Below are 21146 nucleotides of genomic sequence, written 5' to 3'. Positions count from 1 at the left end.
TGACTATCCCTATATCAAACATGGCTATCCTTATTCCTAACATGACTATCCTTATTTCAAACACTAGACTGACCTTATTTCAAACACGACAAACCTTATTAACATCGTGTCTGGGGGGCGTTGGGACTGTGTTGCCAATAGCACATCGTGTCTGGGGCGTTCCGACACCATGTATGGGTTGTGTTCGGCCTGTGCTGCCAATCGGACATCGTGTCTGGGGCATGCTCGGCCATTCAAGCATGGTGTCTGGGTTGTTTTCGGATCTGAGTTGACACTTGGACATCGTGTCTGGGGTGTGTTCGGCCTGTGTTGCCATTCGGACATGGTGTCTTGGGCGTGTTCGGCCCGTGTTGATACCCGGACTTCGTATCTGGGGCGTATTCGGACATCATGTCTGGGGTGTTATCGGCCTGTGTTGCCATTCGGACATGGTGTCTTGGGCGTGTTCGGCCTGTGTTGATACCCGATCATCGTATCTGGAGCGTGTTTGGACATCATGTCTGGGGTGTGTTCGGCCTGTGCTGCCAATCGGACATCGTGTCTGGGGCATGTTCGGCCATTCAAACATGGTGTCTCGGCTGTGTTCGGACATTGTGTCTGCGGCGACTTCGGACATCATGTCTGGGATGTGGTCGGCCTAATGCCATTCACACATTATGTCTGGGGTGTGTTCGGCATGTGCTGCCATTCGGACATGGTGTCTTGGGTGTGTTCGGCCGTGTTGATACCCGGACAACGTATCTGGGGCGTGTTCGGACATCATGTCTGGGGGGGGGGGGGTGTTCGGCCTGTACTGCCATTCAAACATGGTGTCTCGGCTGTGTTCGGACATTGTGTCTGCGGCGACTTTGGACATCATGTCTGGGATGTGGTCGGCCTATGATGCCATTCACACATTATGTCTGGGGTGTGTTCGGCCTGTGCTGCCAATCGGACATGGTGTCTTGGGTGTGTTCGGCCGTGTTGATACCCGGACAACGTATCTGGGGCGTGTTCGGACATCATGTCTTGGGGGGGGGGGGTGTTCGGCCTGTACTGCCATTCAAACATGGTGTCTCGGCTGTGTTCGGACATTGTGTCTGCGGCGACTTTGGACATCATGTCTGGGATGTGGTCGGCCTATGATGCCATTCACACATTATGTCTGGGGTGTGTTCGGCCTGTGCTGCCATTCGGACATGGTGTCTTGGGTGTGTTCGGCCGTGTTGATACCCGGACAACGTATCTGGGGCGTGTTCGGACATCATGTCTTGGGGGGGGGGGTGTTCGGCCTGTACTGCCATTCAAACATGGTGTCTCGGCTGTGTTCGGACATTGTGTCTGCGGCGACTTTGGACATCATGTCTGGGATGTGGTCGGCCTATGATGCCATTCACACATTATGTCTGGGGTGTGTTCGGCCTGTGCTGCCATTCGGACATGGTGTCTTGGGTGTGTTCGGCCGTGTTGATACCCGGACAACGTATCTGGGGCGTGTTCGGACATCATGTCTGGGGGGGGGGTGTTCGGCCTGTACTGCCATTCACACATGATGTCTAGGGCGTGTTCGGCCTGTGTTGATACCCGGACATCGTATCTGGGGCGTGTTTGGACATCATGTCTGTGGTGTGTTCGGCCTGTGCTGCCAATCGGACATCGTGTCTGGGGCATGTTCGGCCATTCGAGCATGGTGTCTGGGTTGTTTTCGGATCTGAGTTGACACTCGGACATCGTGTCTGGGGCGTGTTCGGTCCGTGTTGCCATTCGGACATGGTGTCTTTTTGGCGTGTTCGGCCCGTGTTGATACCCGGACATCGTATCTGGGGCGTGTTCAGACATCATGTCTGGGGTGTTTTCGGCCTGTGTTGCCATTCGGACATGGTGTCTTGGGCGTGTTCGGCCTGTGTTGATACCCGGACATCGTGTCTGGGGCGTGTTTGGACATCATGTCTGGGATGTGTTCGGACTGGGTTAGCAGCACTAGAAAGTCGTGCCTGGTACTGTAACTGACTTTATAGTGAATATAGCGACTATCCTTATTTCTGACATGACTATCCTCATTTCTGACATGACTATCCTCATTTCTGACATGAGACTCGCCTCATTTCTAACATATTTGTCCTTATTTCAAACCAATCGAACCAACCTTCCTCCCTTTCCTAATGTTAGAACTTAAAATGCTACGTGTTATGCAGAAACCGGTTACACCCACTTCTACATTCTTTGGTTACACCCACTGAGCTATATAAACACCTCTGGGGGGCTCGTGATAACATTTCTGTATGATTCTGCGTAATGTTATAAACGGTAACTAATTATATTGTGGAGATGGGAGCACGGAAAATCAAATTCGAAATACTTCAGGGTATTTTTGAAAACTGGTTAGAGCCTTTAGACGTCATAGACTTATTCGATGGAACAAGGATTTTCGACACAGGTGGTGTATGATAAACTTGTATCAGATACACTGATTGATATTAAATGACATGAAACCAATAACTGCAGGTGGAATGAACATACGAGGCGTTAAAGGTAGCGATGACCAAGCAAGAAGGACGAGAGTGGAACGATTTGTAGAATGCCTTGAGAGATCATGTACCGACGGCTCATCCGTTAGTATTGTGCAAGTTGTACAAGAATTGATAGACGTTCTAAAAGAAGGTGATATTGTGCTGAAGTATGTTATTGGTTTGAAAAGAATAACGTATTTCGTTTTGCAGTGAAGCAATATGAATGGCTTGTACCTCTATTGGAAGATGAACACTTCACCACGGATTTTTTCGAATGCTTCAGAAGAATGCAGAAGATAGATAAACTCAAAGATATCCTTGGGCACTTGATGCCCACGCTCGAATGCATTCATGCTGTTGAAGTAGCGGAATATATGGTCAGACATTTTCTCAATGAGAATGAGAGGTAGAATTTCTGAAATTGATCTTACCAAGCTCTACCATTATGGTTGATTATAGAGAGGAAATTGAAAATCTTGCACGGACGAAGTCAAACTCCAATGCAGTCTGTAGTCTTCTACACAAACTTATCTACAAAAAACCTACCTGGATTGACCACTTCATTGAAGCTATAAAAATGCTGAACTATAGCGGGTCTGATACTGGATTATGTGAAAATCACACCCTCGTGGAACTTCTCCAAGACTACTGTGGTGAGTTGAAGGGTCATGTTCGATTGTGTTAGTTTTTATTGACTACACATATTTGTAACATTGAGTAGTCTACCAGTGACTCCCCTAAAATTTCTTCAAAGATCAAAGTTGATAGAAGCGCAATCTATATCGCAATCACAAGATATTTTATCCCAACATCGCCATAACCTCTTTCAGTTTGTACCCTTTAAGCACTTTGCCGTCATTTTAAAGAGTTATGTGCACAACAAAATAGACAATCGCTGCTAATATTTCGAGAGTTTGTAACTCTCCTGCAAACAGAAAGGTGTGGAAGGTTGCATAGACCAGTGCTCTTCAACCTCTTGATTTAGTAATCCCTCGAAGTTGTTGTGTCAAACTCCCACATCCCTGCACCCTGTTCACTAACGGCATGAACCTATGTATTGTGTATGTAGCCTATATAATTGACAACAATCTTGGAGAGAAAATTCGCTTGAGACAATATGCAGTAAAGAAGTCAAATTGATATACGTGTCAAAATTATCTTCATAAAAACCAACACATCGCAATGATACCAAGAACCCAATATTGTAGTATTTGCAGTGGCTAATGTGCATTCTTACTAGCAGCACCCCAGTTTGAGGACCCCCGATTTAATGTGACAAGTTTGTGATGCACCTGCATATTTTGACGCATCGTGTACACCGGTTCAATAGCACTACTGTAGACTATTCATATGGAATATCTTCCAATTATATAGAACATTAGTTAGCAAAATGCTACTGTATTAGATTACTCTGGTCCAGAAGAATCCATGAAATTCATTCGTACTGGAGACATTGACAGAGACTGATAGCAATGTTAAAGGCGGAAATGAAGTGACTGAATATCTTCAAATACAGACGCTGTCTGGTAACAAGTCAATTAGCTGTAATTAGACTGAAAATGATTATCAGGTCAATGTCGCAACACAATATTTTTATACACAAGCCATGCTAATTTTTTGCGTTGCCCTTTGTAGGATGCTTCAACTTGGAGGAAGCTATGGAGGAAATGGTAATAGTGGAGGATGCTGAACAACTCTCAAAGTCCTCAAGTTATGTGCCATCTAACCGCAATATTGTGAGTAAATATGTTGCAGTTGTAACTACATCTGTGTCCATTCCTCTGGCTGAATAGTTAAATTTCTAGTCGCCACTTGCCAGCGTCATATCTATGTACGGTATGTAAATTGTGTGACTTGAGCAGATGAGATAACTAATATCGCAGGTTGATTAGGGTAACAGTAACCAAATAGTTGAGTTGAGGAAATTAAACACTGAATTAAATTGCTTTTTACTTGAAATTTCAAGTCTGAGCCATAGCATTTGAAATTGAATGAATTTGGGTTGCTTTGAAATACGATACCTTAGTTCACTGATCCCCACGACTTTGAATATTTATGATTGACTATTTTCTTCCAGGATTTAAGCGGCACGAAAACAAAACAAAAAGGTAATTGAGTTGGAAACTCCACGAGATATTCCAGTTAAATGACATCTTATTTCCCTTTAGAATGTCAGATACCGACGGAATCAATACCTTCTTCAAGCGAAGATAAAGAGGCTCCCCAGGGTAAGAATAGGTTTATTAACTTTGATTTGAACTGTCACTTGATTATGCACTTTTAGTCCTGAGGAAGTATCAAGAGGAATTGTGCAAGATTGCTCTTCAGGGGGAAAATGTTGTGATTTGTGCTCCTACAAGTGAGATAATTTTTATTTTGTAAATGAATTACCATGACGAATATTATGACTTGTACTTAAGATTTAATAATCACAGTTAGTAATAGTGTTATCCGTGAATGTTGATGAATTCGTCCCACTGCATATGATGCAATCAAAGAGGTTTGTTTCTTCTATTTAAGGTTTCTAATATAGTAACCTTGTCCTAATCAATCGTATGTTGTGAACTTGTTATGAATCAACATTACTACTACGGTATCTGAAAAGGCATATATAAAAATTCAATTGGACGCTGATGCCATAATGGTATATCAATGTGCTGTCAAAGTAGCATATTGTCATGTCTCTCATTCAGTGCGGTTTTGGTAGTGCAACGTATATGTATCAAAAGGTTTATGATTGAAGCTACATCGTATTATTCCCTGACATAATTCCCAATTCTTGCGCCTCATCTCCATAAATTTCCCGTTGAAATCCCAATTCGCGATGTTTTTCTGTCAATATTTCGCCATGTTTGAGGTAAATTGAACATTACAGTGATGTTTATTTTCGCGATACTGCGCCAAGAGAAACTCTGTCAGTATTATTTGAAATATCCCTATTTTTGTTTCTCTTACATTACTCAACATTTATTGAGAAGTTCATCATTTTGGTAAACCGCTACTTGATAATTAGGTGTAGTTGAAAATTGTAAGCAGCAATCAGTAACAATTTCTGTGCCACTCATCCGACAGATTCTGGCAAGACAACGGTTGCTGCTTCGATTATAAGAGAGCATTTAGCAAAAGAGACGAATGCGAAAGTCATATTTTTTACTCCAACCGGTGGACTAGCTGAACAGCAATTTCGAAAGTTAAAGTGGTATCTTATTAACCACAGGTGAACCTTTATTATCCTTGTCGATGTTTTAATATATAAAATCAGATTTGCTGGACCGTTAATGCTAAATGACTGTGGAAATTCTCTCATAAACTCTGTGACCGAAAATAAAAATAAAGCTTGTTGAAGTAGAAGCGCTGGACACCATTTGGATGACTGACTCAAGCGTATGCTGAATGCTTGAGTATTCAAATCGCTTTCGGTTACCACACCGCAATGGTGCATTTACAAAAATTCAGTTAAACATTCCCACCGAGGATGGTGGATCATGGTCACATTGTAGTGCTTGCATTCCGGAATTCAGTATATTTTAGGAGCACTGCGCTTTAAATATGATGTTGTCTCAAATTAAAGAAGGAAGTTTGAAAAACAGTTTGGCAGTGGCCATTATCCTCCAAAAGTCATTCCACTCTATCTACCTCTGCTGTGTCTCACCGTCACCTCTGCGCTTCTTAACCATTTTTGAAATTTCTGGCACGTGTTCTCACAGACAAATCACAACTCACCAATCTTACTTCTCCCCGTGACTGCTTGATCACGCTGATAATGCGCAGCCTTTAAATGATGCGTGCCAGAAGTTTTGCAAATGGTGATCCGTGATCTCTACACCGCAGAGATATATGGATTGAATTGGTACTTTTCGTGAAAATGCTATAGTTGCATTTTGAAGACGGTGGCTTTCTCAGGAAAATGGCTGCTGTCAAAATGAATTTCACAGTTTCAACTTTAATTTCAGACCTCATCATATTTAGAACGCAGTGCACCTCAAAATCAAAACAATCAGTTTTTTCAATTTCTCGACAAACGATTTCTTTTTCAGAAGACCCTTTGTCGGGATGAAAAAAAAAGCATTCTATCTTGTTCTTTAGAATGATGAATCGAATCCCTACTTGGCATCGAGAAAATATTCACTGTGAAAAATTTTGCCACAACACAATTTGTTTCCAAAATAAATCACCGAAACACGGTAAAAGTAAAAAAATCGTTGGTCATTTCCAACCAAAGCACATTTAGCCCAAATTGCAGAATGTTTGCTTTATTGGTTTCAAAGTTATGGGTGTATGACTGATTTTCCAATTCGAGTGGTAGCTTAGCCTCTAAGGCCTCAACACTTTGCATTCCTAACCTCTCTTTTTTTCTTTTTCTCGCCTAGGGACAAGATAAGTTTACTTCACGGTGGAATTGAAGAAGGATTTGATAGAGACGACGGCAAAACAATATACTCCCACGACGTCATTGTGATGACCCCGCAAATTCTTCTCAACTGCATCGAAGTCAGTTGCTGTTGCTGATCGCAATACCAGAATTGATCAATGTAGTTATCGTTGGTTCTCAAGTAGAAGTAGAAGTAATGTCGTAAATTGCTACTTATGAGAATGTCGAAGTAGTGAATATTCTAGGCAGGGTTGTAACCAATTCACAAGGTTCCGAGTCACAAGTCACTCTCACTTTTTTAGTTTTGGGATGAGGCCGAGTGCGATTCATAGTGTTGTGACTCGAGTCCGAGTCCAAGTCATTATGTCCACTGTTCAGTATTGAGTTCAATTCGGTTCAACCCACTTTTTCAACTCAGCTCGAGTGATATAGAATGGCTTGCATTCATAATATTGTAATTTTCCTCAGTCCTAACAATTTCTGGCCCTATTTTCCAAGAATCAGGACTGACAGACGAAATTCCAATAATGTGGTGACTTCACTATTCTTCGAAGTTGGAATGAAATGTCTGTCTTGGTCGTCCTAGTCTCGAGTCATATGACTTGGTTCGAGTCATGCACAATGACTCGAGTACATGTCGAGTCAATACACAAATTGACTCGAGTCGAGTCAAGTCTAGTTTTGCCTGAAAAACTAAAAACTGTGAAGTATAAATTGTCTAAAAATATAACCACTTGAGTAAGTTGGCAAAATCCAAACTTGCAGTAGCGAAGGACTACACTTTTGAAGTACTCAAGTAAGGTTTGCCTATCTGCTCTACTTGTGTGGCTATGATTTTATACTACTTCTACAGTTTTTACCTGATAATGTAGGCAAAACTAGGCCTGGAATACCTAATCTTTTACTTATTTGGAAATCGTTACGTCTATTTCTACTTGAATACCAACTATTACTACTTTGACCACCTCTGTAGATATAGGAGTATTACCAGGCCTACTTTATGAACCGCCTCTGTGCAATACTGATCAATCGGAATATGCAACGATGTCCCTGTCTTACTATTACAGAAGAAAAAGGTTCACTCCATCTGCGACTTCACTTTGCTGGTGTTCGATGAGTGCCATCACACGAGAATGTCGCATCCGTACTGCGAAATCATGAGGAAAGTGTTGCAAAGCGTCGCGGAACAAAGAGAACCTCACTACGCTACACCACGGCCACAACGTAACATTCAGGTTCATCAGAGAATATATACATAGGGCTAGCCATGTATTCATAGAGACTGAGAGCATTATCACTGATGAGATAAAAACATTCATCAAAAAGATCATTCAAGATTTACAATTATAATTGTAACCTAGAACTGTAACATATCTGTGGACCAGTATAATATTTCTGCATTTTGACTATTATGAGAAAAATGTATTCGGAAGATTCACAGATTTACATGAAAATAACAGCAATGGAGGAGTATCAATTGTCTGTTTATGTTAAGTATAAAAGTAAAAAAAAGCTACGATTCAGTTCCCATTAGGTGCAATGCTTAAGGGATGGAAACAATAATCTGGGCTTATTTAGCGGTCAAACCGGCAAAACTAATGTCATATTATCAATCATTAACCTTAAACACTCCTTAATCTTCTCTCAAAAATGTTTTTTTTTTTTCATTTTGTTAACCTGTGATTATAGATACAGATAATAATCTTAATATCTGAATAATCGTCGGATAATATATTTTCATCCGATCAAGACACACAATTTACTATACGATACACAAGACACAAGAAGGCAATGTAATGAACAGAGAAGGATGCCGAAGCGACCAGTTGCAGTCTCTTAATTTGGCACCCGCCTTGGCCCAGTGCCTGATGTCACAGTTTTTCAATGTTAATCTTCATTCGGCGGCCCTTTTGACACTCTTTCTTGCTCTTTCCATCAGCTTCTTTTTCAGTACGTTCTTCATTAGGTCTTTTACTGGACTTTTTTTCGCCGTAAGAACCGATTTCTTCGTTTTTTCGTTCTCTTTCATCTTCGAAGGTTATCGATTTCACGACGCTACCATTGTGCTTACGAAATATATGTACCGGCTTATCGATGATTATTGAATATTGCAAGGTCTTTGGCGCAGGGTTGTAACCAAGTCACAAGATTTTGAGTCACAAGTCAATTTGACATTTAAAGTTTTGACTCGAGTCAAGTCGAGTCATTTTCAATTCATCACCGAGTCAAGTCACGGAGCAACGGTCAAGTTCGAGTCATAGTATTTGGACTCGATTCCGAGTCCAAGTCATGGTGTTTACTGTACCGTATCGAGTTCAAATCAGGTTCAACTCACATATATGAATCTCTTGGGTGATATCGAAGCCCCCGGATTCATTTTATACTCATTTTTTTCACTCTAAACGTTTTAATTCAAACAGATAAAAGACAATTTCTGGGCCTATTTTTCAATTATCGGTCCTGATACAGAATGTGTCGAGTCTTATGACTTGGTCGAGTCATGTTCAATGACTCGAATACAGGTCTAGTCAGGTCAGTAGACAAATTGATTCTAGTAGAGTCATTTTCCAATTTCAAGAAAATTACTCGAGTCAAGTCATTACAACCCTGGTCTTTGGTGTGAGAAATTTTATGTGGATTTTCATCACTAATTTTGAAGGTGTTGTCAGTTGCCTTTCAAGTACAGCCTCCATGTACCTATACTTTTGCAATATTGATTACGCCGGTGTTTTGCGCAGATCGTGGGCTTGACTGCGACATTAGGCATAGGCGCCGCGGAAAGCGAAGACGACGCAGAGAAATACATATTCGCTGTTCTCGGTATGATGAACGCGACGGGTGGACTGGCGATGGTGACGGATCCAAAAAATTTGGACGAGCTTAACGATCATTGCCCGCCCGCGCCCGAAGGTACGCGGTAAATTTCCATTCAACGTCATGTGATTTCCTAGACATGTCAAAATTACTTCAAGTGGAAATAGAAAAGTACAGGTTTGAAAAGTATTCAAGTAAGTACTTTCAAACAGTAGATTAGGTCAAGGGCTCGCACTCCAGATTACTAATCTAGTAAACATACGGGTAGATACACAAAATCTGTTGTTACACTTTGTTAAGCAGTGACTGTTACTGCTGAGCAATCTTAAAGCAGCATAATTGGTAGTGCTATAGCTGGCGAGCGCTAGAAGTGAATATAACTGGTCTTCATCATCGAAAGCTAGTTTCGCACTGATTGTCCTGTTTTGTTGAGAAAAATGGTAATATTGGCTGAAAAGCCATTAAATTTGACTAAAAAATGCTCAACCAAACCTAAATTAGCCTTGGAAACCGGTTTTCAGGCACGGGCTAAGATAAATGAACTTTTTATTCGATCGATCACCATTTTCCGTAAAAATCTTCCTGTTTCACTTGTATAACGTGTTTTCTTTCTCGGTTCTTAAAATATGGTAACCCTATTACTGACCCCACACCTGGCTATTCTCGAGTTTGGGTTTCGTTGTTTCATGTATGAAATATTTGTTTTAGAAACTGTTTATATCGAACACGGAGAAGATCTGTTCCAGGCTTGTCTTTTAAAGGGTGGTGCGAAAATACTAAACTTGCTAACTACAATAAAAGGTTAGCCGATTTATTATTTTTACTATAGCAAATGATGTTACATATAGACAAATAATACCGTATGGTTAATGGCTCGATCAGTATTCTCGTTACTTGTCCAGTTAATTCCCGGTCCAGCGGTTGATCGATAATTGAATCTTAGTCAAGTAAGCTATATTTTCTGCAGTGCGTATGGTCGATAGGAAAATATCTGCGTTGATGTATTGTTGAATGAAATATTAGTAAGTTTTAAGCTCAAATGGAATCAACAGGAGCTTACTTAATGTGAAGGTCATAAAAAAGTATTAAATGGATGGCACTGGCGGGTTTTTCTGAAAAATTTTGCTTCGCTTTTCAAACCTGTAAAACACAACCATAATGGGATGCGAAACCAATAAGTAATATGTCGTTGGATTCAGAATTTCAACGCCTTACATTGTTCGATATATTTAGATTTTACCAATTCCAGTATGTCCCTATGTCTCAATATACATTATGGTAAACGGGTTTATTATAATTTTGATCACTCATCTGCACTAATATTGTTTGGGTATTCTAGTACCTCATGTAATTTTTCACTGAAATTTAGCGAGATATAATATGTTAATAATGAGCCTCTTATCAAGAGTTATCAACAAAATACTAAAAAAATGGTTAGAATTTCTAACATCGGCAAGAGGTTTTGCTCTACATGTCAAGGGTATTTGCTGTAGGCATTCAGCTGTGCCGTTTTGTAGTATTGAATGTGGCTCAGACCTCAGATGATATTTAATGTATATTTTCAATTTAGATTTTTCGCTGCTGCAGATATCATGGGGGATATCACAGGGGATAAATGAACGATTCAATCCGGAGTTTCAAAGTTGGTGTCGCAAAGTACGTCATGCCGCTGAACACCACAGTGGGGATAGCGAAGACTCTTTAGGGAGAGATGCCAAGTCTTGTGCAGAATGCCTTCTGGTGAGAATTTGGCATACTAACTGGATAGATAAATGCGCTTATTATATTTTAGACTCGACAATACCATAGGCCAGTACTATTTAAATTGGAGTCGCTAGGGAACTAGTTTAGGTCAATGTCGGCGTCCAATTTTGCGGTGAATAATCAGCACGCGCGAGCATCCGCGCGGTCATTTTAGAAATTGGTTATAATATCAAAAACGAAATTACACAGGTAGTTTATTGTGAACTTGATTAACCTGACCGCGGAACACGGGATGTTGATGACTGAAATATCAATTCCGACGCATTGACGTAGCCAGGGGCCAGTCAAATTTTTCGTAGATCTGCGTATATTATGACCATAAAGTAGATTATTTTGTGGCAGACTTATTTGACTTGATATTTTCTTAGCACTCTGCGCGATTTATTGTCACTCGTTTCTTGCTTTTAGTATTGGTACCCCACCTGAAAAATAAAAAGTACGCCCAATTTACAGAATTGAGTCTAACTATATTCGCAATTATGAGAGAACGTGTCGTCCAACATGAGACTTCACGTCTGCACTCGCAGAAAAATCGCCAACGATGAAACCTTTGCACGAAATGATAGAAGCATGTTCGCCGAAATCTTCGATATTGATATGTCCAAGTGCCGAATAGTCCTGTCTTTGCCAAATGAGCCTAGCAGTATACAGAGGCGACCCGCAATATATGCAAGTAACATTTTTAATGATCGAATTCATTCATTATCCTTGAAAAAATTTCGCGCTTCGTGCAACCAGTACATGAATGCACACTGCACAGTTGCACGCAGAGTTTTCATGGCATAGTTGGTATTAGTTTTAAATCGTAGTAATATAAGTCTTGTTTTCAACGTTACCTAATTCGGTTTGCTCCTATCAGACGACTAAAAAAAGGTAATCAGGATTCAAGTGGCCTGACCAATGGTTCGTAAATCTCATGTGGCCCTTGGACCGGAATGGTTGGGCTACACCAATGGTGGACATGTATTGGACGGGCAAAATTTGGGTATTTTCATATATTTGTATCCGGCCCACAACTCAAAAAGATTTATCAGAACCAGGGCTGCTGTACGGCGATCTTTCGCAACTTGTAAATTTTACTTGTATGGTATTACAGGTGCTGATAGATGTACAAAGGATGAAAGAAAATTGCCATCCCAAGTATGCTTACACACAGCTTGAAAAATTTGCAGAAGAACGATTTGCTGAGCACAGTCAAAAGAATACTCAAATGGAAAAGGAACTTTACGGTATCCTATTGGGTATGTCTCTTTTTTTTTTTTTGCATTTTTATCGTTATTTATACCGTTTCACCGTAAAAATTTGAAAGGCGTATTCTTTATATGATTTAGGTACTCGTGAACTGGCATAATCTATTTTTATTATTAAATTTTTTTATATCATCATTTTTTACGTAATTGCACATCCGCAGTCATTGATGGCAAAACATTGTGGTGTACTAACCGCAGTTTCACGAGCACCACCCCACCAATTGATCAACATGCTTGTCTGTGAGCAAGGAGCACAGGGAGTTTAGAATCGCTGCAATGGAGTAAATTTCCAGTACGATCAACTTCTCAATAATTTGACAATTGAAATTCATGTGCCTGCAGAAATAATCTTAATTATTATCACACTTTAATGCTTTTTACTACTAGATATAATGAAGGAGTTGCAAAATTGTGTGGAGGAAGCAGAAAATAAGATGCTCGACATAATAACCGAAAGAATCGAAAAAAAGAATCAGGAAGACAGAGACTTTCGGTGCATGGTGATGGTATCTCGGAGGTTGTACGCAGAGTGTTTTAAGGTATGACGGAAAGTACTTTTTCGGATGCTCAGGTATCGCTATTTTCTTGTACACAGACGTTGTCAAAGTAGCCAGAAACCGTAGCGAAATTACACTGATGGAATATACCACAGAGAATTGCAGATGCAGCACCTGTTATCTCAGCAGCTTTGTCATTATGATACATTTTGGATGTGTCGCATGTTTAGAGGCCTTTCTCGTAAGCTGGAGAAATATCCAATTTTAGAGTCTTAATTAAGATCAAATCGCCACCCATTTTGAGAACTACTGCTATAGAACTAAGAACTGGTACTGACCCGGGGAATCCGACAAAGCATTGCTATCGTCACATCCCGGTGTTGACGCAATGTGATTTCTGTCCAGTGCTTTGAATAGGAAAGAAACAAATCCATGTATTCCAATTTATCAGGATCCAAGTTTGCCATAAGCTACACAGGCGATAAGTTGTTAACGTACGTCATTTCGAAAAATTTCCTGTGGGTTGGACGTCTCCGTATTAAGATTGTCATCAATGGGAGTGTGGAGATGTGGGATCCAATCTCAAGACTGCGCTCTGTACGGTCGATTTTATTTTGCAGAAATACGTCAAAACCACGCCACTATTGGGAGACTTAGGCTGTGAAATGTACATTGGAGTCGGCCGGAAGAGTGGAAGTGACACGCCAGGTAAATGCTAAGGTCACTCAAATCTAACACTTCTACATATTCTGAGAATGAATGCACGGTTTGTCCGTCATTCCTTCTTGTTTTTTTCAAGCTAGTGAAGAATTGGACACGTTCACGCATATTCTCACAGGTATGACACACAAGAAGCAAGGCGAAACAATCAAGGCCTTCAACGAAGGAAAGTTCAGAGTTCTTGTCTGTACCCCGGACGCAGCCGGGGAAGGCGTCGACATCCCCAACTGTAGCTTGGTGATCACCGTCGAATGCGTTAACAACGAAATTAAAGAAGTCCAATTGAAAGGTAAGTCGTAACGGTTTCTTTCTTTGAAACCATTAAATGAACATCAGCGCACCCGACTTCGTTCAGTGTAAAGCAGTTCTGTTGGTACTGTTGTTCGTAACCAGGCGGTGAAAACGGCCATGACCCCCCATTTTTTCGTAAATTAAAATAAATACTGTAGTGTGTTTTGGGTCAGTGGTATTCAACTTGAAATTTTCTTTGCACTACGAGTGATTTAGTGTCGTTACATTTCTTGTTTTAAATATGAGTACCCCTCCCGACTAATAATGAAAAAGAATCAGATTTACAGAATTGAATGTAACGGTGTTCCGAATAATGAGAGAACGGTATATTCTTAGTATTGCTTGAGGCCGTTGGGATGCTTCAGTCTAGGGCAGTAGTTCTCAAACTGTGGTGCTTGAAAGCATCTGAGAAGGGCCACGAAGCTGCGATCAACTTAAATTTTTTACCTCCAATTCATAGTTATTGCTCTGTGTATAGTCCGAATTTCACATTTGCGAATTCTCTCATCAACAGTCATAACCTTCCATGCCATCAAACTATCTGTTGGGATTGCTGGCATTCTGATTTCATTTTGTGATACGACGATAAGGGGGTTGCAAAATTTTTCACTATCATAAAAATGGGGGCGTGTCTAAAAAAGTTTGAGAACCACTGGTCCACTGTTCCCTCTAATTTTTGACGAGTCTACGAGCACTCGCCAACTCACCGCGCGGTCCCTTGAACAACAGCGCGTAACGACTAAAAAAAAGGTCACCACTTCGAATATTCTTCCGCAGCTTAGATTTTCTGTGCGCAGAGCCCGTGTCAGCACTGCGCAGTGCGCAATTAAAATGAACATTGCACTGGTCTAGGGTGTGCAGCAGGCTAGTTCCGGACTAGTCACCAGCATTGCGCGGCCTGCCATCTCCACACTGGGAAATACCAAGACATGTAAAGTTTCGGCCGACATCCGACTCTGCGAAGTGCGCTTTCAGAAAGATGGTCGGCGATAAAACGTGGCCCAAAATGACCGACTCATGTGGGTTGAAACTTTCGATATGGATTGTCCTGTCCTTGCAATCTAAGCCCAGCAGTGCAAATGTGTCCCACAATATTTGCTGCAAGTACTGATATTATTGACCAGATTCATTCATTAACTTTGAAAAACTTTCAACTAGAAAATAAATGAACACAGCACACCTGCGTCCGACGTCTATGGTACTAACGCTATCGTTTTTTTCCCTAGGACGTGCCAGAAAAACCAACAGCGAAGTGCTTCATATTCATCTCGGTCAACCCGACCCACGAGACAGTCTCCCGGCGAAAAAGGAGATTTTGATGAAAAAAGTAACCGGGAAAGTTCACAAACTCTGCAATCGAAATCTGGCTGCATACAAGAAAAAGGTTTCTTTCTTCTTATTCAAATTCAATGGTTATTTATGCGATCCACCACACACATACACTAGTATTGTAATTCATAATCAAAGATATCTTCTCCATATCTTAGGGTGGACTGAAAAAGAGAAAAATTTGAATTTCGAAAAATGCCTTTGATATTTGGTCCCAAATCTCGAATGAATTACTTCTTATCATAATTTCATGTTCCTGCACCCTCTAGTGGCCGTGCAATTTCACCGAACGATCCGAAAACAGCTAATTTTGCCATATCTTGATATACGCTTATGCTAGAGAGCTAGTTTTGGGCTTAAAAGCTGCGGAAGCATCATGTTTCTATCTCACTACCATAGAACTTTCTCTTGAAAATGTACAGAAAAAAAGTTAAAAGCAAATCACTGATTTCTTGGCCGCCATTAAAATGTCGGTTGGTTTTACCAATTTTGCAATGCCAATTTGCATGTTACAATTTGTTACATTGTAGGCTTAGCAACGAAATCTTGTTTGGCGGACCTACGGGGTGATTTATATATCAACCTAGCATAATTTTGATGAGGAAAAGAGAATGATTGAACTTTCATCATATTGCATCATCACAAACCTTTGTCATGAACTTGGTGAAACGGGTATCTTCCTGTTCAACTCTACAACAAACAATGGGCCTAGATTGTTCAAAAAGTGAATCAGTTACAGTAAATCAGATATATAATTTATTTATACCTAATACCTGTATGATTTGTTGAAAATGACGATTTTCATATCAATTGAGACATTGGTAAACTGTTTTATATATTATGCATATTGTACAAGCTGCTGTACTCATCCTTGGAATATTCTGGAACTTTGATAGTCAACCTTAAGTCTCCCAGTAGGAGCGATGATAACTCATTTTTAAAGTGTTCTGGTTTCTGGTGTATATTGGAGTTGAAAATGATCATATAATACTCTGGTGTATTGGTTTCAAAACTGACTTCTCCATGTGCAGTGTCATAGGCCGCTGGCTGTATGAATAGGTCGCTGTATTATACTCTGCTATGTGTATGAATTGAACTGATATTGTCTAGTATAAGTAGGGATTCGGAATTTCATCATGTTGGACTTATAGCAGATTGTGGTTTATCATAGTACAAGTAATTGACATAATGTTAACAAGAAAAAGATTCAAGTCCGTTGTTGCTTGCAATAAGTTGCACAGTGGATAAACTTTTCAAAGTGTTGATGGTTTTCCTTTTGGAATACCGGTACTCCCAACTAAAAGACAAGAGATTGAGGGTATGCTCAACTTTGATCACTTTAGTTGTGATCAAACAACTGTCTCTTAGCTGGGAGTATTCCGGAAGGAAGACCATCAACACTTTGAAAAGTTTATCCACCGCTCAACTTATTGCAAGCACCGACAGACTTGGGATCTTTTTCCTGTTAACAGTATGTCAAATACTTGTACATATGATAAACCACAATCTGCTATAAGTCGAACATGATGAAATTCTGAATCTGTACATATTCTAGACAATGTCAGTTCAATTCACACACATGGCAGAGTATATTACAACGACCTGTTAATACAGCCAGCGGCCTATGATACTACACATGGAGGAGTCAGTTTTAACACCATTATACCAGAGTATTATATGATCAACTCCAAGGTACACCAGAAACCAGAACACTTTCAAAATGAATTATCATCACTCCTACTGGGAGACTTGTGGTTGACTATCAAAGTTCCAGAATATTCCAAAGATGAGTACAACAGCTTGTATAATATGTATAATATATAAAACAGTTTACCAATGTCTCAAATGATATGAAAATCGTCATTTTCAACAAAACATACAGGTATTAGGTATATAGAAATTATATAGCTGATTTACTGTAACTGATTCACTTTTTGAACAATCTACGCTAGGCCTATCGTTTTTTGTAGAGTTGAACAGGAAGATACCCTTTTAACCAAGTTCATATCATAAAGGTTTGTGATGATGTAATATGATGAAAGTTCGTGATTCAATCATTCTCTCTACTAATCAAAATTATGCTGGGTTGATCTATAAATGAACTCGTAGGTCCTCCAATCAATATTTTGTTGTTAAAGCAGCAATGTAATAAATTGTAACATGCAAATTGGCATTGCACACTTGGTAAAACCAACAGACATTTTATTGGAGGCCTAAAAATCAATAATTCGCTTGTAACTTTTCTCTGTACATTTTCAAGACAAAGTTCTATGGAAGTGAAATAGAAACATGTTGCTTCCGCAGCTTTTGAGCCCAAAACTAGCTTTCTAGCATAAGCGAGTAGGAAGATGTGGCAAAATTAGCTATTTTCGGCTCGTTCGGTGAAATTGCACGGCCACTAGAGGGTGCAAGAACCTGAAAGTATGATAGAAGTAATTCATTCGAGATTTGGGACCAAATATCAAAGGCACTTTTTTAAATTCAAATTTTTCTTTTTTTGACTCCACCCTTTATCTATATCTATATATACTCACAGTTGTTCCATTTTGAGTGAGTATCGTATTCCTCGTTCAGTATGATTTCAACATCCAGTAGAACTATCTTGATGGATTGCAGGTGTTGATTGTCATATTCGACCTTGGTTGGTATTAGGCGAGACCTTAAACCATTGTCATTTCATGTTCGACTTGCGTCGGTATTAGACTAGAGCTCAAAAAGTTAATTCCACCCCATATCATTTTAATTGCTTTTGCACACATACTTGCAATGGCCATGGTTTCTTTCTGATTCTCCTGTTACGGTAATCATTCGATCAATCCATCATTGATTGCCATTTTCGCCAATTCAAAATAGCACAGAATTGAAATAGAATGAAAAGATAGCAAGGGGCCGAAACAATTCTATCAATCTAAAACCTCCGATTTCTTTTTTATATCAATTACAATAATTTGACTGCGTTGCCGTTCATTTTTCCAGTTAACGGAGGGAAGAATCAACGCTTTCCAGGAAATCGAAGAGAGTAGAAAGAGAAAAGCTCCAACGAAACCTAAACTGCACACCGATGAGGATACGCTACTCTGTCGACATTGCAGCACGCCGATTTGCTATGTATCGAATATTGTCAAGTAAGTCATTTAACGGGCACTGCACTCTACATATGACATGGTCTTAAATTGAAGTTGAAGGTGCATCATCCTCAGAAATCCACGGTGTTCGGACTGCAGCTACACAATTTTCCACGAATTTTACCATTCCCATCTGGTTATCTCTTTGGTCACTTGTTATCGCTTCTTAATGCACTCAAGGCAGAGATGTAGCCAATATTTCAAAGGGACTCTGTTTTACGAATCACGGCGGTTTAGCTCTTCTTCTACTTGTAATTCATTTGGCATATACAACATCATATCAACGATGACTGATTTGACCACTTCTGGCTTTAACTGTGGACGACTCTGTAATAATAGTTCACCGTTACCAAATTTGAAACAAATTGGTGTGACTGATTGGCACACAAATTCTTCACAAAATAATTGCACTGAATCGAGTATTGTTCCAATGCGTATGTTATATTTCTGACATAACACTAGGTCAGGAGTGACCAACCTTTTTGCAAGTTGTAAATGATGATGCATATTCGGGTGGGCTAATTGTTATTATTTACTTTGTTGCATGCTGTTATTTCTTGACCTCGCATCAGGATTGTCGGTATAGTGGTCAGATATTGGAATCTACCAAACGTACCACAAATAAATTTCTTTCGTGAGGAGCACACGGTTCCAAGTTTGTATTTCTATATGGGGCGAATCATTTTCCTCCGCTGCTCGCATCTGTACTATGCGGCTCAGATTGTAAAGAACGCTACTATGTTAAACTCGGAAAATGAAGTCGCATTGAATCGCTCATAGCGCAAAGAAAATTTTAAGATCAATTAAATCTCTAAAAAATTCGGATTCACTTCGGGAATTCAATTTTCATGTCGACAGCCTCCAGCACATACTAGTTGAATAACGCACAAATTTCCTTCCACGGCAGCAGGTTGCTCAAGCCTGCACTAGGTGAATAAAACCTTATTCGAGTCAACGATAGGAAGAAATATTACACTTAACCCGTTGTAGTTTCAACTAAACCGTGGTTCAAAATGTATACATTGGTTTCAGGATCAATGGCAACCATCACACTATCGATGACAATAACTTCCAAACCATGTACAAGTCCAATTCGCACAAGAAAAGCGGTGAGGAATTGTCAAAGACAGGCATGACCCACGTCAACAGAATATGTTGCGTCGAATGCCCGCAAGACTGGGGAAACGAAGTGGAGTGGAAGGGTAGATTGATTCCGATACTGGGAGTCAAAGGATTCAAAATCAAGGATCGCAGGGGGAAAATACATAGCCCAAGTCAATGGTGCAGGACCGGATTGAACATCGCCTCGGTCAAAGCGACGGTGGAAGTGGAACAATTTCTTGAAAAGTTTCCGAGGAGAACTGAAGACCTCAAATCGTCTGCAATTTGTGAAGGTTGATTTATAGAATCAAAAGTTCGTACAAGTTCGTTATATTCTAGCTTGTGTGCGGCCCAGAGATTTTTAACAGTAACATCACAGTTCCCTTGTCCGAATCAAATATTCCTACTCACGAAGAAGATTCAAACATGAATGAACGATGTCTATTTTTTACACTTGCTAGCACCTGATTTCGTTTAGCGCTTATTTGTAGATGCTTTGTATCGTACTGTAAACGCCTGATCGTAAACTAGTGCAAAAGCCATTATGAAATCTCATTAATGTGTCAGGGTCGTATTCAAAGCAGACAATTATGTTTGTTTACTCTAATTTATGTGACCAATCAAAATTCCAGATTCTAAAATCAAATGAATGATTGCGTTGTATGACTATTTTAGATTTTATCACTTGGCCTATAATACCCAATATGTCATATTGTGGCCCGCGAATCTATTGATGTTCTGAATGTGGCCCGCGAGGTAAAAACAATTGCCCACCCTTAGTCTTGCGTAGCATTTGTGTAATTTTAGGTTTTCAAAAGAATTATGCATTTCGTTACCCGCCAGTTTATGTCACTCGTCATTTTCCATTGCGATTTCGTTACTCAAGTTCTTCCCAGTAGTAGAGTGTAACTTGCTGATCGGTAATAAACATCTTATTCCATGCAAATAATAATAATTTTACAGGAATAATCAAGCGTAGTCAAGGTCACTGCGTTGAATCACGCTGTAATAATTCAGATAGTTCACAAAGCAGCAGATCGCCTGAACAGTGTTTGGGCATATGATTCAAGTCATTGCATTTTGCAAGATTATTAAATCACACATTAAACCACCATTACTTCCGAATCGAATATCGAGATGATTGTATCTTCAACGGGGCGTTGTAAGGCTCATATATATTAGGGTTACTATGTTTTGGAATCGGGAAAGGAGGACGTTTTTTTACCAAATCAGAAAAAGTTAGTTGAACAAGACTGAAAACAGCCGGACGTTCGTGTTACCGATTTCACGTCATTTAGGCCGATTATCAGTTGAACCTGTCCATTATTCTAGCAGTAAAAGCTGTAAAGGAGGACGATTTGCCAAAATGGACGACATTTAGGCGTCCTCGGAGG

General features: G+C 40.0%; 1 protein-coding gene across 1 annotated transcript; it reads left to right on the top strand.

Moving 5' to 3' along the window:
* Window positions 1-2138: 2138 nt before the first annotated feature.
* Window positions 2139-20707, top strand: LOC145433446 (ATP-dependent RNA helicase DHX58-like). The gene is made up of 21 exons (XM_080310559.1): window positions 2139-2416; window positions 2485-2640; window positions 2700-2895; window positions 2949-3142; window positions 4125-4225; window positions 4567-4597; window positions 4658-4717; window positions 4774-4848; window positions 5562-5706; window positions 6860-6980; window positions 7929-8096; window positions 9600-9771; window positions 10384-10476; window positions 11246-11415; window positions 12536-12680; window positions 13077-13228; window positions 13807-13894; window positions 14025-14195; window positions 15424-15581; window positions 18503-18651; window positions 19684-20707. The coding sequence occupies exons 1-21, from the start codon at window positions 2308-2310 to the stop codon at window positions 20048-20050; spliced, it is 3021 nt and encodes a 1006-aa protein (XP_080166685.1). The 5' UTR covers window positions 2139-2307; the 3' UTR covers window positions 20051-20707.
* The last annotated feature ends 439 nt before the right edge of the window (window positions 20708-21146 follow it).

This window comes from Botryllus schlosseri, chromosome 2, assembly GCF_051294905.1.
Source record: "Botryllus schlosseri isolate E-star chromosome 2, Bs_hap1, whole genome shotgun sequence".
In the NCBI taxonomy this organism is placed as follows: Eukaryota; Metazoa; Chordata; class Ascidiacea; order Stolidobranchia; family Styelidae; genus Botryllus; species Botryllus schlosseri.
Note: the sequence above shows the minus strand (reverse complement) of the source record. Positions and strands in the feature narration are given on the sequence as shown.

Excerpts from the sequence above, each read along its gene's own strand:
- LOC145433446 (XM_080310559.1), top strand. The coding sequence starts at position 2,308 with ATGGGAGCACGGAAAATCAAATTCGAAATACTTCAGGGTATTTTTGAA. Across the intron at positions 4,718-4,773 it reads AGATAAAGAGGCTCCCCAGG|TCCTGAGGAAGTATCAAGAG; the intron begins GTAAGAATAGGT and ends ATGCACTTTTAG. Across the intron at positions 14,196-15,423 it reads TAAAGAAGTCCAATTGAAAG|GACGTGCCAGAAAAACCAAC; the intron begins GTAAGTCGTAAC and ends TTTTTTCCCTAG.